The sequence below is a fragment of the Trichoderma breve genome, chromosome 1 (assembly GCF_028502605.1).
Source record: "Trichoderma breve strain T069 chromosome 1, whole genome shotgun sequence".
Taxonomy (NCBI): Eukaryota; Fungi; Ascomycota; class Sordariomycetes; order Hypocreales; family Hypocreaceae; genus Trichoderma; species Trichoderma breve.
Genome location: NC_079232.1, coordinates 6,587,970 through 6,601,283, shown reverse-complemented (window position 1 = coordinate 6,601,283; position 13,314 = coordinate 6,587,970). Strand labels below are relative to the sequence as shown.

General features: G+C 51.1%; 4 protein-coding genes across 4 annotated transcripts; 1 reads left to right on the top strand and 3 right to left on the bottom strand.

Annotated features, from left to right (window-relative positions):
* Positions 1 to 512: 512 nt before the first annotated feature.
* Positions 513 to 3,317, bottom strand: T069G_01926 (fungal specific transcription factor domain-containing protein; the record flags this gene model as incomplete). Its single annotated transcript, XM_056169136.1, has 6 exons — positions 513 to 1,200; positions 1,279 to 1,424; positions 1,476 to 1,513; positions 1,583 to 1,701; positions 1,767 to 2,899; positions 3,063 to 3,317. 6 exons carry the CDS (start codon positions 3,315 to 3,317, stop codon positions 513 to 515), a joined length of 2,379 nt encoding a protein of 792 aa, XP_056034452.1.
* Positions 3,318 to 5,440: 2,123 nt separating this feature from the next.
* Positions 5,441 to 7,100, bottom strand: T069G_01925 (di-sulfide bridge nucleocytoplasmic transport domain-containing protein; the record flags this gene model as incomplete). The annotated part of the gene is made up of 4 exons (XM_056169135.1): positions 5,441 to 5,812; positions 5,875 to 6,224; positions 6,273 to 6,914; positions 6,992 to 7,100. 4 exons carry the CDS (start codon positions 7,098 to 7,100, stop codon positions 5,441 to 5,443), a joined length of 1,473 nt encoding a protein of 490 aa, XP_056034451.1.
* A 508-nt stretch (positions 7,101 to 7,608) lies between these two features.
* On the top strand, positions 7,609 to 9,008 carry T069G_01924 (TFIIS helical bundle-like domain-containing protein; the record flags this gene model as incomplete). The annotated part of the gene is made up of 3 exons (XM_056169134.1): positions 7,609 to 8,133; positions 8,195 to 8,673; positions 8,735 to 9,008. The coding sequence occupies 3 exons, from the start codon at positions 7,609 to 7,611 to the stop codon at positions 9,006 to 9,008; spliced, it is 1,278 nt and encodes a 425-aa protein (XP_056034450.1).
* A 1,037-nt stretch (positions 9,009 to 10,045) lies between these two features.
* On the bottom strand, positions 10,046 to 10,753 carry T069G_01923 (uncharacterized protein; the record flags this gene model as incomplete). Its single annotated transcript, XM_056169133.1, has 1 exon — positions 10,046 to 10,753. One exon carries the CDS (start codon positions 10,751 to 10,753, stop codon positions 10,046 to 10,048), a length of 708 nt encoding a protein of 235 aa, XP_056034449.1.
* Positions 10,754 to 13,314: the final 2,561 nt, after the last annotated feature.

Genomic DNA, 13,314 nt, shown 5'->3' with positions numbered 1-13,314 from the left:
TTGAAAGGTTGAATATTCGACTTTAGACAGTGTGATCCATCAACTATCCACTAAATCCGGGAACGAATGCTCGAGCACTTGATTAAAAGACAAACATCACATCATAAAAAAAAGCGGTACATGGAAACTAAATTATGGATAAGATAGATTGTCTTCTATAAAATACACGAGTATGATATTTGAAGGTTGATTACTGTATGGATGCATTGTATTTGAACAGTTGAATATTCGAACCCAGACACCGTGATTTGAAAACGAATCCTCCAGCACTTCATCAAAAGACCAACCTCACATTACATAAAGGGACGGCTTGGTATATAAAAAAGTTGGAAGCAAGTAACAAATTGGTTTATTCCTTTTACTATATACCAAGAATCCCTCCACACCATGATAAAGCAAGTTCCCAATGGTATCCAAACCCAGTCCGCGTCCGTGAGGCGCACCGCTTCGTTTATATGTACGCAACCCCGAAGTATTACTACAATAGAAAAGAGGAAAAAGGAATAGCAGCATCAAATTTTGATGAAACCAGCCTGCTCCAGTTCCGGGCCAACAGGCAGCAGCGGTCTCCCCTGCATCGGAAACGGCCAGAAGAGCGGGTTTTCCACCGTTTCGGCCGTCTTCTTGATATTGGGCGCCTGCAGCGTTTCCACCATCTCGGCGCTGGGCCCCCACCCGCACATAAAGTCGCTCTCCTGAACGTTTGGCGCAAAAAAGTTGAGGCTGCTCGAGTAAGGCCTCACCAGGTTGTCGGGGTCCTCGGGCGGCACCTTGTCTCCGTCGACATTGACCTCAATGTTCCACTTCTTGGCCAGGTATCGCAAGATGTTCAACGCCTGCTCGGCAAAGTGGTGGCATGGCGCCATCTCCGTCAAATCCGCAATGCCCCGACTGAGGGCCTCGGACACACGCGGGTCTATTTTGGCTGCCTTCTTCATCTTCTCTTCGCTGGTTTCGGAGCCGTCGCTCTTGACCATGCTAGCACCTATGGCCAGATGCATAATGGCTGACGTCAGGACGAAATATGGTACAAATGACGGCGTCCTACGAAGCGTATAGAGCTGGGCATATGACGTTAATAAGCCCTGAATCGCATCGGCAGCTTGCGAGCAAACGTCTCGCGGCGATACCTTGGACCCGATGATACGGAGCTTGATCAGGGGCCTGAAGAGGAGGAGGATGGCGAAATGATAGTACATGCTATTTTCCCACAAGTCACAAACATCAGCATCAAGTAGCCACGAAAGGCCAGGGTAGGAGGGAGAGGATTCTGCTTACTGAGCAAACAAGACAGCCGGAGTAAAGTTGTGTCCCAGCCTCAACACCTCGGGGATGCGGTCGTACCAGTTCAGGTACTGAGTGTAAATATTCAAGAGATCCCTCGCGGTAAGGGGCCTCCCGGGAGAATGGAGAACATAAAGAGACTGGTGTACAAGCTCACTGAGCTCGCAAAAACATTTGTAAACTGAACGTACATTGGATGGCTGCTCGCAAGACCGTTGCAACGGCTCGCCTTCGGATACGTCATCGTCAGCATGTAGGCCCTTACTATTCACTCCAAAGGTAGTCGTGCGATCCTCACCGTCGTCGGTATACGGTACCCAGAGCGAGGCTTCTATGTCGCCGATGATGGCCGGTTTGGGTGGCAGGTGAGGAAAGCACGAGCACTGCGGCAGCGAGCCCGTGGCCAAAGACCATGCACTGGGGGGGAGAATCAGATTAGATTTGTTCAAATTGAAGAGGTGATGGCCAGATTCAAAACTCACTGATCCAAGGCAAAAGCTCCCCAAAAGGTGGCCGACTGGACGGCCAGCTCATCTTCGTCGTCCTCGTCGTGGATGCGATGCAGGCCCATCTCCACAGCGAGCCTTATGCTCTGGCCAGCGTAATACCAGCTCTCCGAGTCACGGCCGCAGCTGGCCTCGCGGATCGACATGATGCCTAGAGCCTGGATGGTCGTCAACGAGTGGTGATCCGTCTCCTCGTTGAAGAGTCGTTGGCTCTCCTTGAAGAAGTGATCGCCGGAGGAATAGGGGTCGTTGGGGTTGGCTCTGGTCATGGGCTGGGTAGAGAATCGACAGCCAAGGGCAAGCAGCGCATTGACGAGTATTGGAGAGCAGTACCGATGCCTTCCATCCTGAAAATCGCGGAGGAAATGCTCTTTGCTGAGCGAAGCAAAGGTGGGATACTCCCAGCAAAAGTACAGGGCCAATAGGTGCTGGACCAAGTTAAAGTCGTTGGTGATGCTGGTCCAGGTCCCAGCCGGCTGCTTGATTTCAGGCTCGTTCAGCGGCGCCAGAACTTGCTCGATCCCCCGGTATCGGTGCATGCCGTCGGTGAGGTGGTCGGTGTGCATGCTCTCTGCCCAAGAGCCAACCCGCGACTGTGGTGGTGCAACACTCATCTCGGAGGTCCAGTTCATCAGGTCCGGGTGAGAGCCGCTCCGGGTCGAGCCGCCCTGGCTTTGTGACGAAAAGTGCCAAGGACTGGCCGGACCCCCCATCTCCATGGGAATCGACCCGGGATCCATTGTGAGAGACATGGTCGGAATGGGAGCTCCAGAAGCACCATAGGCTGCCATGGCCAAGTTGTGGTCCATCATGGTGGGATCAGCATGCTGTGTATAGATCGAGCTCGGGGGGGCCTCGGTGACATTGACGCTCCCAAGCCACTCGGAGATGCTGTCGACGGACTGGCCTCCGCGAAGGCGCGCCAGCACCTCTTCCCACAGATGCGGCTGTATCAAGGCGCCAAAGACTTGGTCGGAGGAGCGCTGGCGCAGGCGCAGGGACTCGATTTCCGTACGCAGGGTTTCTTTGGATTGGCGAACGGGAACTTCGTAGACGCAGTCAGCGTCCTTTGTGGTTTTGCAGCGCGCGCAAGGCTGCTGGCCGTCGCACTACAAGATGCAAAAGCCGCGTTAGCATTTCAATACGGCCCTTTCGGTGAAAAAGGGCATTGAGTGGGCGAGCAGCAAGGAGCACACGCGACCAAGTTCACGCTGACATGGCGTGTGTGCTGTCTTTAGCTCGAAGCCCTCTCTCTGTCTCTTTCTTTCTTACCTTTGCTCGCTTCTTGCGGCATTCCGTGCAGGCATTGGGCGTCACAACCCCCAGCCCACGTCTGCGCTTCGACAGCTGAAGCAGCGTGTTGGACGTCGACGGCCCAGCCTGTGTCGTCTGTGACTGCGGCGTCGTGTCGCTCCTGGTGCCGGCGCTGGTGCTGCCATGGTCGTCGTCCGCAACGGCCTTGGCCTTCCCCTTCCCCTTGTCAGCCGCCAGAGGGCGCTTCGGGGGTGTCGAGCCCTTCTTCGGCATGGCGGCAGGGCAATGCTGAGTGTTGAAGGCTCAACTGAACTGCTTCAGCGATGGGGAACCAGGGCGGTTGCAAGGCTCGAAATGCGGTAGCTGCAGCCTCGTGGTGGGATAGACATGCTGCGGGGGGAAAGCTATCCGAAGGGCCTTCGAGTTCGGGGGGGAGGCAGGACGGAACTCAGAGGATGGGGCAGGAGGTCTTGCGGGAACCACCTCAGTGTCGAGGAGGCATCAGAGCCGGTATAAAAAGCACGAATACGGGTGAGGGTGAGGAGGATGAAGTTCTATGCAAGGGAGAGGAAGCGTCGCGATGGATGGAGGCGAGCTTGGCCAGAATAGCGGGGCGGGACGAGCTGCAGTGGCTCCAGCACGTCAGTGCGCATTTCATTCAGCCGCTAGAGCTGTGGACTGGCCGCTATTCGACCACTAAAGCTCGGGGCCGATTCACCACTGCGCGGGCCCGGAAGCCGCTAAAGCCCACGGGGGGGCAGCGAAGCTTCCAGTGCGCTCCATGTGCTGTGCGACCTATCCATGTACCTAGCCGCGAGGCGATAGCGCCAACACCCTTCGGCACTTTCGCCGCTGGCGCTCTATCGCTCTATCAAGTCACATTGAACCTCGAAATTTAAGCCAGCTCGATCGAGCCTCGCGATGGCCAGACTCCAATAATAACATACCCTGAATACAGGCTGAACGCATCAACTTGGGCAATCCATGTTGATCGTGCCATCAGCTGGGAAAAATCAGCAGAAACATGACGACAGCAGCGGGGAAGAAAAAACGAGGCGCTACAACTCTGCCTGCACGCCCAAAAAAAAGCAAAACAGTTGGAGCGCTTGGCTACCTTGCCTTTAATCTCGGCGAGTTACTTGTATCTCTGCCATTGGTGGCCTTGCGACTCTGGAATTTGCAGGTTGCAGGCTCAACTCATCCATACATGATACATGCATACGACGGTCGGTAGGCGAACTGATGGTCGTCCAGCAGGGCCCTGCGATCCATTGATAGGCCTTTTCAGCGATACCGAGTCCCCACAGGCACCTCCAGAATAGCAGCTGCTGCAGCCGCCCCCAATCCCGAGTGGGGGAGCCGGTACCTGTACGGAAGCCAGTGGAGGTGTAACGTCAATGCTACAGGTGATGTATCAACTTCAAGTTCAGCTCAGCCGGGGCAGGGTATTATTGCAGGGCCAAATGGAATCAAGGGAATCAAAAAGCAAGTCCTACGAATGCAAGGCGAGAACACAAGCGTTGTTCTCTCATTGACGTGTCGTGTGAATTCTGCAGTTCTTATTCGCCGTAGCCTTTGCAATGCAGCCTTTTCCTTGGCACTGATATTATTGAGGCTGGCGTGTACCTCAAGGGCTCTCAATCAGGACTTTCTTGTTGCTGCTCGCGGGGAATGATGCGCCATGAGGTCATTCGAGACTTGAGCGCTACTAAACGGTACCTGTTGTTACACCTAGCTCAGCGTCGCACAAGCGTACAGCAGCTGTAGCGCCTCCCGTACTGTCGGGTAGCGGCGATGTTCCTTAAGGGACCTGGGGCAATGATCCAATGTGAACAGCGTGCTTGTACAGGTACAGCGCTCAGCACTTGAACCTTGAACTTTGGAATATCAGTCCACTTTGATAGGCACATGTAGCCAACAGCCATTGACACATCAATTCCGATCTTGTTATCTGCTAAACTTAGTAACAGGCATCTACTTTCTTGGTAATCGATCAAGTGCCATTCAATCCATGGTCAGTTCCAATTCACTCCATCTTCGCTTTGGATATGTGTATCCAGTCCTTGAATATCATTAATACGCAGCCTTGTGATACCCATATACGGTGGTATTACCTTGAAGCGGCACCAAATCATGTCACAAAACACCAAATACTAGACGCGAGTTGCTCTGAATTCCGGTTTTCATAAATACTGAATAACACTTTTTTTGCTTAGCCTGCCTTTTGCCATAAAACTTGATGCCCGATCCTAATCCCAGTTGCTCAGACCCTATCCTTGCCAAAGCCTTGCCGCCAACGCCACACATGTAAAAATATGCAAGCCCTTTTCCTTAGTGTACACCTTCAAATTGCAAAGCAAAGCAAAGTCCGCCGTTTGCCGTCCCAATCTCCCTCCCTACCAGCGCAGAGAGCCCCCTAATCTGTCAACACCCCTGTCAGGACTTCGGTGATACTTGCTGGGACTTGCTGTCCGCTCTCCCTTGCCTGGGCTGCGTCGTCCTACCGTGCCGTATGAGAAGCCTGAGCCCAGGCTCATTTTCCCCAGTGACATGTCGCTATCGACCCTATCATCCTCGATAAAGGCATACCGCTGTGATCTGGGGGTCTCGAACCGCGTTCTAAAGTGTGCTGGCGTCGTGTCTGGGCCCATAATGGGAACATGAGAGAAGGCTGGCGGATGCGCTGGTGCCACTTGTGCCTTGGAACGTCCCCATCCAAGCATGACATTGGAAAAGATGACGAAGACGGCAATTGTGGCAAACATGATCTAGAGAAATACTTGTTAGCGACTGGGCTGGGATGCATTGAGTTGGGTTGCCCTTTGCTTACCCATGCCTTGAGATTCATAGCGTCAGCAAATTCGTTGATCACCTCTGCAATCTGCTTGATCGTGACTCTGACGCGCATAATGGCGTCGGAGTCTTGAGACATGCAGTCATACCAGTCGTCACACAGGGCACGCAGCGCTGGCAGGTCTCTCCTCTTGGCGCACTGGTTGCTGGTGTAGTGGTTTTGGCATTCTGTGATGCGGGCCATAATCTCCATGCGGGCCATCTCGTTGGCATTTCGAACATCTGATCGCACTGCGTCGACAACGCTCCACCCAAAGTACATGATGATGCCCATAATGAAGCAATTGAGGCCGAGCTGTAGCCACCGGTATATGTGGTCGGGAGCGCCTGGGTATCGATCCATTGTGCCCAGGGCGGACAAAAACCAGCCCTCACTAGGCGGAAGATTCGGGGCCATCTGGTGCGTCTGCTGCGATGAGGATCCGGGTCGTGATAACACTTTGCTCGGTGATGTGACTCGATAGTCTGCCATGCTAGTCTCTGAGTCTGACACATCGCCCTCCCAGTCTCGGGGCAGATGTCTGATCACGCTGCTAACGTCCTTGTCCAGATTGTGCCGCTTCCGCTTCCTAAGCACCTGCAGCTCCTTATCCCTGCTGAGAGGTCGAATCTCCCCTTTTCCTACTGCATGCCTTCGCGGGGAGCTCCTGTTGTAGCGAGTGTTCTTGTCAATCTTGGTCGGAGTCGTGTTGCTTATCGTTGCGTCGCTCATGCGATCCGATTCGGGGGTGTCGTTGGGCAAGATGGAAACGTCGGTTTGCGCTGGGCTGTCGTCGGCGCACGAGACGAAGGAGGCATCCGTGAACGAGGTCTCGGCGTCGGTGAAGGAGGTATCAGACTGTTCTAGTTTCCTTGGTGTTGTGAATGCAGGGTTGCGAAACGGCGGTGCCACAACTTGGGGGGCGAGCTGGGGAGTGAAGAATGATCGCGTGGGCGGTTTTGATGAAGGTGTTCCAAAGACGGAATATGAAGTTGTCGGGGGCGTTGTGGATGGCTTGAGAGTTGAGCCACCAAACACTGCGTTTCGTATCACGGTTAGCTTTTGTAGATCAAGCCAATTCGCAGATCCAGAGTCTCCTGGCGCGAGCACTTACAATTATCTGATCTCTTCCTGGCCACCTGGGCAAACGGACTGGTTAGATCGACAGGCCCAGAGTTCTGGTACTCCCACTCCATGGGAGCTTCAAAAGTTCGACGCTCCATCGCGACGCTGGAAAAAAAAAATGGTGGTGATGCGCTGCGATGCGAAGTGAAGCGATGTGATGCGATTCTAAACGAGCGAGGTGCAAAAGTAACAGCTTGTGCAATGCATGATGAAGGTTCCGGGATATGCTGCACCAATATGTAAGCGTCGATTTGCATGGGTTGTTTATTAGCGACCTTGAATGCCGGACATGTGCCAATCGTCAGTGGCAACCAATTAGCCTGGGCCAGAGTAAACAAAAAACTAGCTTGGTGCCTGAGGCTGCACCGCATTAGTTTCACCCCAAGAATGATTATGTCAGCAACGCGCTGCATCTCAAAGGCAACCAGATGGAATGAACCTTTTTTCCCAGCTCAAGACTGTCTCACTTTCTCCTCAGGTTCACCCCATTGCTGGCAACGAGAATTCCATTCGAATCTCGGATCCATTCCCGCGAGATTAGACGTTTTAATTGCCTCAGTCTTCTCTCACCTGCCGTCCCGATCAGCACGAACTGAGCTTCGAACAATGTCTGACCTCGATTCGCCGGCCAACGAGCCAGTCGATGATGGCCAGGAGCAGGAATTCCAGGATGAGGTGGCCGATGCCGACTCTGACCGCGACTCAGATCTGCTGTCGGAAATCGACGAGAACCAGTTTGAAGATTACGATCCCGAGACGGCAAACATTGAGGATCGGCCGGTGGAGATTGACGAGGACATAGCCCGTACTCTTAAGGCCACCAAACGCAAGCGTGCCGAAGGCGAAAAGACCTCCAAGAAGCCGAGAGAGACTCGCCGCGAGAAGCGCAGGGAACGAGATGACGATGCGTCCATGAACGATGGCTCCAGCGGCGAAGCAGAGAAGAAGCCGCGAAGGAAGCGTGCGGAAACCGAGAGGCGCCCAAGAGTCAAGCCCACATCGCCACAGCCCGAGGAGAACGATGAAAACCTCACGCCGGAACAGCGACAGAATCGCGAAATTGACAGGGCTCTGGATGCGGCCATGAAGAGCCGTGGAGCTGCCCCGAAGCGCCGGAGAAAGGACGAGATTGTGAGTTCTCTTGCATGAAGATTCTGGTGGAGGGATCTTGAAATTGACCGCCGACGAACAGGATCTCGAAGACGAGATTGACGAACAACTGGCTGCGCTCAAGGTCCAGATGGAGCGTGCCTGTCAGGCGGATAACCAAGCGCGTGAAGCTGGACAACCTGCCCTCCACAAGCTCAAGCTACTCCCTGAAGTTGCTGGCCTGTTGAACCGCAACAACGTACAACATGCCGTGCTCGACCCCGACACAAACTTCTTGCAGCATGTCAAGTTCTTTCTGGAACCGCTCAACGACGGCTCGCTGCCCGCCTACAACATTCAGCGGGACATTTTCACGGCTCTGACGCGTCTCAACATAGAAAAGGAGGCCCTTTTGAGCAGTGGAATCGGCAAGGTCGTCTTGTTCTATACAAGGAGCAAGAAGCCAGAGCCCAGCATCAAGCGAATGGCCGAGAGGCTGCTGGGAGAGTGGAGCCGTCCAATTCTCAAGCGTACCGACGACTACAAGAAGCGCCATATTGAGACTCGCGAGTTCGATTACGAGTACGTATATTCTCTGTTTTCTTTTCATGTCCATCATGCATTTGCTAACCCCATGTTACAGGGCTGCCAAGTTGGCTCAACGCCGCAAGCAAGGCTCTCAGTTTACCTTGTCTCAGCGACCTGCCCAGTCCGCCCGTGATGCCGAGCGTGAGCGGATGCTTGCTCCTGTGGGCGGTGGCAATCGGGCTCGCATGGTTAATCTCCCTGCTAGCTACACCATTGCCCCCAAGAGCACCTTTGACGGAACTAGGAACACCGATCACCGACCTCTTGGTGCTGGAGGTATGGAGGCTTTCAGAAAGATGACGCAAAAGAGCAAGAAGAGGGCTGCCTAGAGGGCGTTCTAACCATAGTTTGCCTTTTCTACCTGTATAACATGCCAGACATGATGAGAATGACGCAGTCAAAACAAGCTCAGGTTGTATACCGTTGTGTCAGGGGGATCTTCTTTTTTATGCTTTTTAATTCGGGGCATATCGTCACAGACTCGTCTGGGAGGGGCATCCGGCGTTTTGGGAGCCAGGGGAACAATAAATACTACGTGCAAGAATGCTTTTACGATGATTCGAAAAATCTAATACCAAATGACATTCGACATGTTTATCAGTGAAGCTATTTACAAGTGATTGAGTAACGTACGAAGGGGGTCGATAAATGAGAAAGACGTGATGTTTCTTCTCTTGTACAAGAAACGGCCATTAGAAGAAGCCCAACGGTTATAGACACCACCGTGTCCATCTCTGCCAGATAGATTCAGCAGCAATCTCAATGCCGTGACCTTTCTCCTCTTTATACAGGGATTTTGTTCATTCCCCGGGCTATAACGAAAATGATCGATACACGAGTGGTGTCAAACTAGTGAATAGTAGCTTTCTTCGTTCTTGAGGCAGCTTACAGCATCGTTCTGCATATGCGGATTGAAATACCCAACCAACAGGGTTTTGTTAATCGAGACTTCCTCTATCGAATCGCGCTCATCATTACGGTAAGATATAATAAGGAATTAAAGGCATTATCCCCACCTCTTTCTTTGACACCATCGATATAGCAGGGTATGTAAAGGTATGTATATTCTCGTTGCTTGATTGCGTTAATGTCATCAGGTCTGACATGTTCTACAGCCCAGCCTGAATTGCTACATATCATAATCCTCGACTATCAGTATGCTCTCCTAGTTGATCTCACTTCAAGTACATTTTCACAAAGTGTTTAGAATGATCTGCCATCGATCAATTGCATTATGAGGAGATCCATATCATTTTGCTCAAGCATCAATCTCGGATCAGATAGAGTAAATCATTTGAGAGGCAGAGTTGAAGAGATACCCGCAATACCATTTGCCATGCCGAACCCCCATTCTTCATACCTATCACTAACAAATATTTGCCTCAGAGAGTATGGCTGCCACCTCATCAGCCCTCAGATTCTTATCAAACGACTGATCTAGCTGGCTCAAGATTCCGGTTCCGGTGAGCTGCCCATGGAAGTCGACTGAGAAATCGCTGCGGTGAATCTTGGAAGTGATTGTTGCATAGATGGTTGGGCCAACCGCACTGATTTCATAAGCAAACTCGCCGGAATCCCGATAAGAGCTGTCGAAGTGAATACGAATCCATTCTCTATCCGATAAGTTGAATGGTCCGCAATCAATGTTCAGGTCAACATTGATGTCGAGGTAGTCGTCGGTGAGGATGTACTCGGTTATATTCCACTTGAGGCCGAGATTGCATATCTCGATTGGCACAGTTGCATTTCCTGTGATTTCCACGGGTGATACTTTGCGCATTTCATGAACATCGGCAAAATGAACATGAAAATCGTTGACTTTTTGATTCCAGCAGCATTTGGTCACATAGGTGTCTTCAGGCAGATTTGGAGTCAGAGCTTGAGAATTGTACTCGCATTTGCCTTCGCTGAAGATAGCACCACGCTCGCCACCAGTGCAGCAAGTTCTGCCATCGTGCGAGTAGGTGACTTCAGCTGCGTCCGAATTGGCTCTGTTGGCGATGCCAGCACTAGAGAGTGAAGCCAGCTGGAGCACGGCGACAGTCATAGAGAGAAGACTCTTAGTGAAGATCATGGCGATGAGTAGGTGGCTCTGATTAAGGTCAGCTATTCGATCTTCTTGATGATTGAAGTGGTTGATGAGGCAGAGGGTAAACTCTCGGGGCTATGGATCTGTGAAGTATGAGTTTTTGTCGATGCTAAGAGCTCGGCTGCCGTTGTTCTTCGCCCAGTTTATGAGGGGATTTCGTTTGACTTTTATAATTTTCCATGACAAACGTCTTTGACGGATCCTCTGTTCGTGCGCCACCTCATGTCCCCCTTTCCTGGAGAAATCTTTGCCGACCAACTTCACTTCGGTGGTCCCGAATCACATTGACATTTGCTATAAAGGTGACTGCCTCCTTGCACGGCAAGCCTTGGCTCTATTCCATCAATCGGATCTCTTCATTTCTGTCATGATAGGCGTCGGGAAGTGATGTACTGAGATGACTCGGGTGATAATCCACAAGGGCTACGACCATCTATCATGGGGTCCAGGTTTGATTCAGATTTCTCATTGACAATCGCATTTCTGTGATTGGTATCATATTACCGTGAGAGTTCTTTGAACATTGTCGGAGCCTCTGGTCAAACTGAACATGTATCTAGTAAGCTCTGCCAATGGGCTACATTTACTCTGGCCCCCATCTCATCATATCCAACCTTTGTTACAACGACAAACCCAAATAACTCCAGCTTGTTATAAGCCAATCCATGGTAATTCACCATACACTATTCTACGCGTCTCAATTTGATGCTAAGCTCACAATCACAGCTTCATCACACACGCTTTGCTTTCCGACATGGCGTTTTCCCAGCCGCCTGTGGTCACATCCGTCTTATCTTTGGCCGAGGAAGGCTGAGACACGGCTCGTAAGCTACGTCAGTTGGCCAGCCATATAATGCTGTATCTTACGGCAAAGGATTTGTCAAATACTGTATTATCAAGAAGATTGTCCTGCCAGTCGTATTCCCGACGACCGTAGCGCGTACGAGTGCTTTGGCAAATTATCATCTTCGTTCAACAGCATCATTCCCGCAACTAAGAAGGATATCATCGTCATTTTGAAAGGATAGCTGTATTTCGAAGCTGATGGATTTATCGTTAACTGGAAAGTCAATGTGATACTTCACAGAATACTGATTCCCTAAACCAGCTAGGCAAGGTAGCATTTCTGCTGTCTCACTATGCACGTCACAGACCGGCATATTCGTAGCGTAATTTTGAGTAACAGCCTGAATACTTTATCTCTGACCAGATATAGACATGATCACCATAGTGGCTATTAGGTTTATAGTGAATGAGGCTGATTGGAAGCTGCAGTCACCGAGCATTGAGACATCGCCAAGGCCATTTTCAGTCCTCGGAACAATATATCCCTTAAGAATGCGGCCCGTGACACATTTGTTTGAGTCACAATAAGATAATTAATGCTATAAGACAAGATTCTGAATCGCCGTGTGCGAATCCCTGAATCTCTTCCCAAAATAGCATATATCACCAAAGCGCTAGGTAGAGCAAAGGGAGACATGAGTAATTCGCTGTGTCCTTACGTGGTGGCCACTGGGTAGCTTTATTTGTCATTAGATGGGCTGTTTTCATCCTTTCACTTTAACTCAATGAATGGTGAAGGAAGTTGACCTACCACGTCAAGGAGCAATGACTTGGTCCATGTTTTCATTTACGACTTCTCATAGACCTTGATTGGCCTTTCCATACGTAAGACTACGATGGTGCCACGATACAGGGAAATTGATAGCAGAGGAAAGCATTGAGGAATGGAAGAGTTATGTAATATGACTGGTCTTCAAATTTGCACGAAAAGCGATACAGATCTGGTCCAGCGGGGGACAGAAAGACAGGGACTGGAGAGATTTGAACATATATCAAGGTCAAAAAACCATGCGCTTACAGTACCGTGGCAGGTAGTGATGGTCAAACTGTGAGATGAGTGCTCATGTTTAGAGTTTGTGTGTTCCGCTTATTCATGTCGCGGTCGATTGTGTCCTCCCGCTTGACGGTGCATGTGTAGAATCAAGGAGTGCGCATTCCAACATTGATTGCCTAGGTAAGGGCTGACGGCATCTCACAGCATCCGACCTCAGCGTAGCTGAAGTCGCAGCAATCCTGGCGAATGACTCACAGGTTCTAGCTTCTTGAAGCTCCATCTCCGCTGTTAGATACTTGAAATGCCCGTACATACATGAATATTATTCAGATTACACCTATTAGATAGAAGCAATTGCTATTCCATCATATCCATCATAGGTCCAATCCAATGCAGCTATCGCTTAGGCGATCGCTGTGGCCTATAAATCTGCAAAGCCCGCTAAAGCATGCCTAGTATAGGAGGTGGGGCGCTATATCTGCACGCTGCAGGCTTATCGATTGCTTGGTGGGGGACGACCTATGACTGACACCTCAAAATTTATTTCCAGACCCTCATCTTCCTACTATCAATCCCGTCAATCCCAATCCGACCGCCGCAGCGTCGCCTTCGCCCGGGCCTTCGGATACCGAACCGAATATCATGTCTTTATGATAGACAGCGCAAATCCAAGCTCGACAAAGACGAATCCCAATCCAAAAGAGGC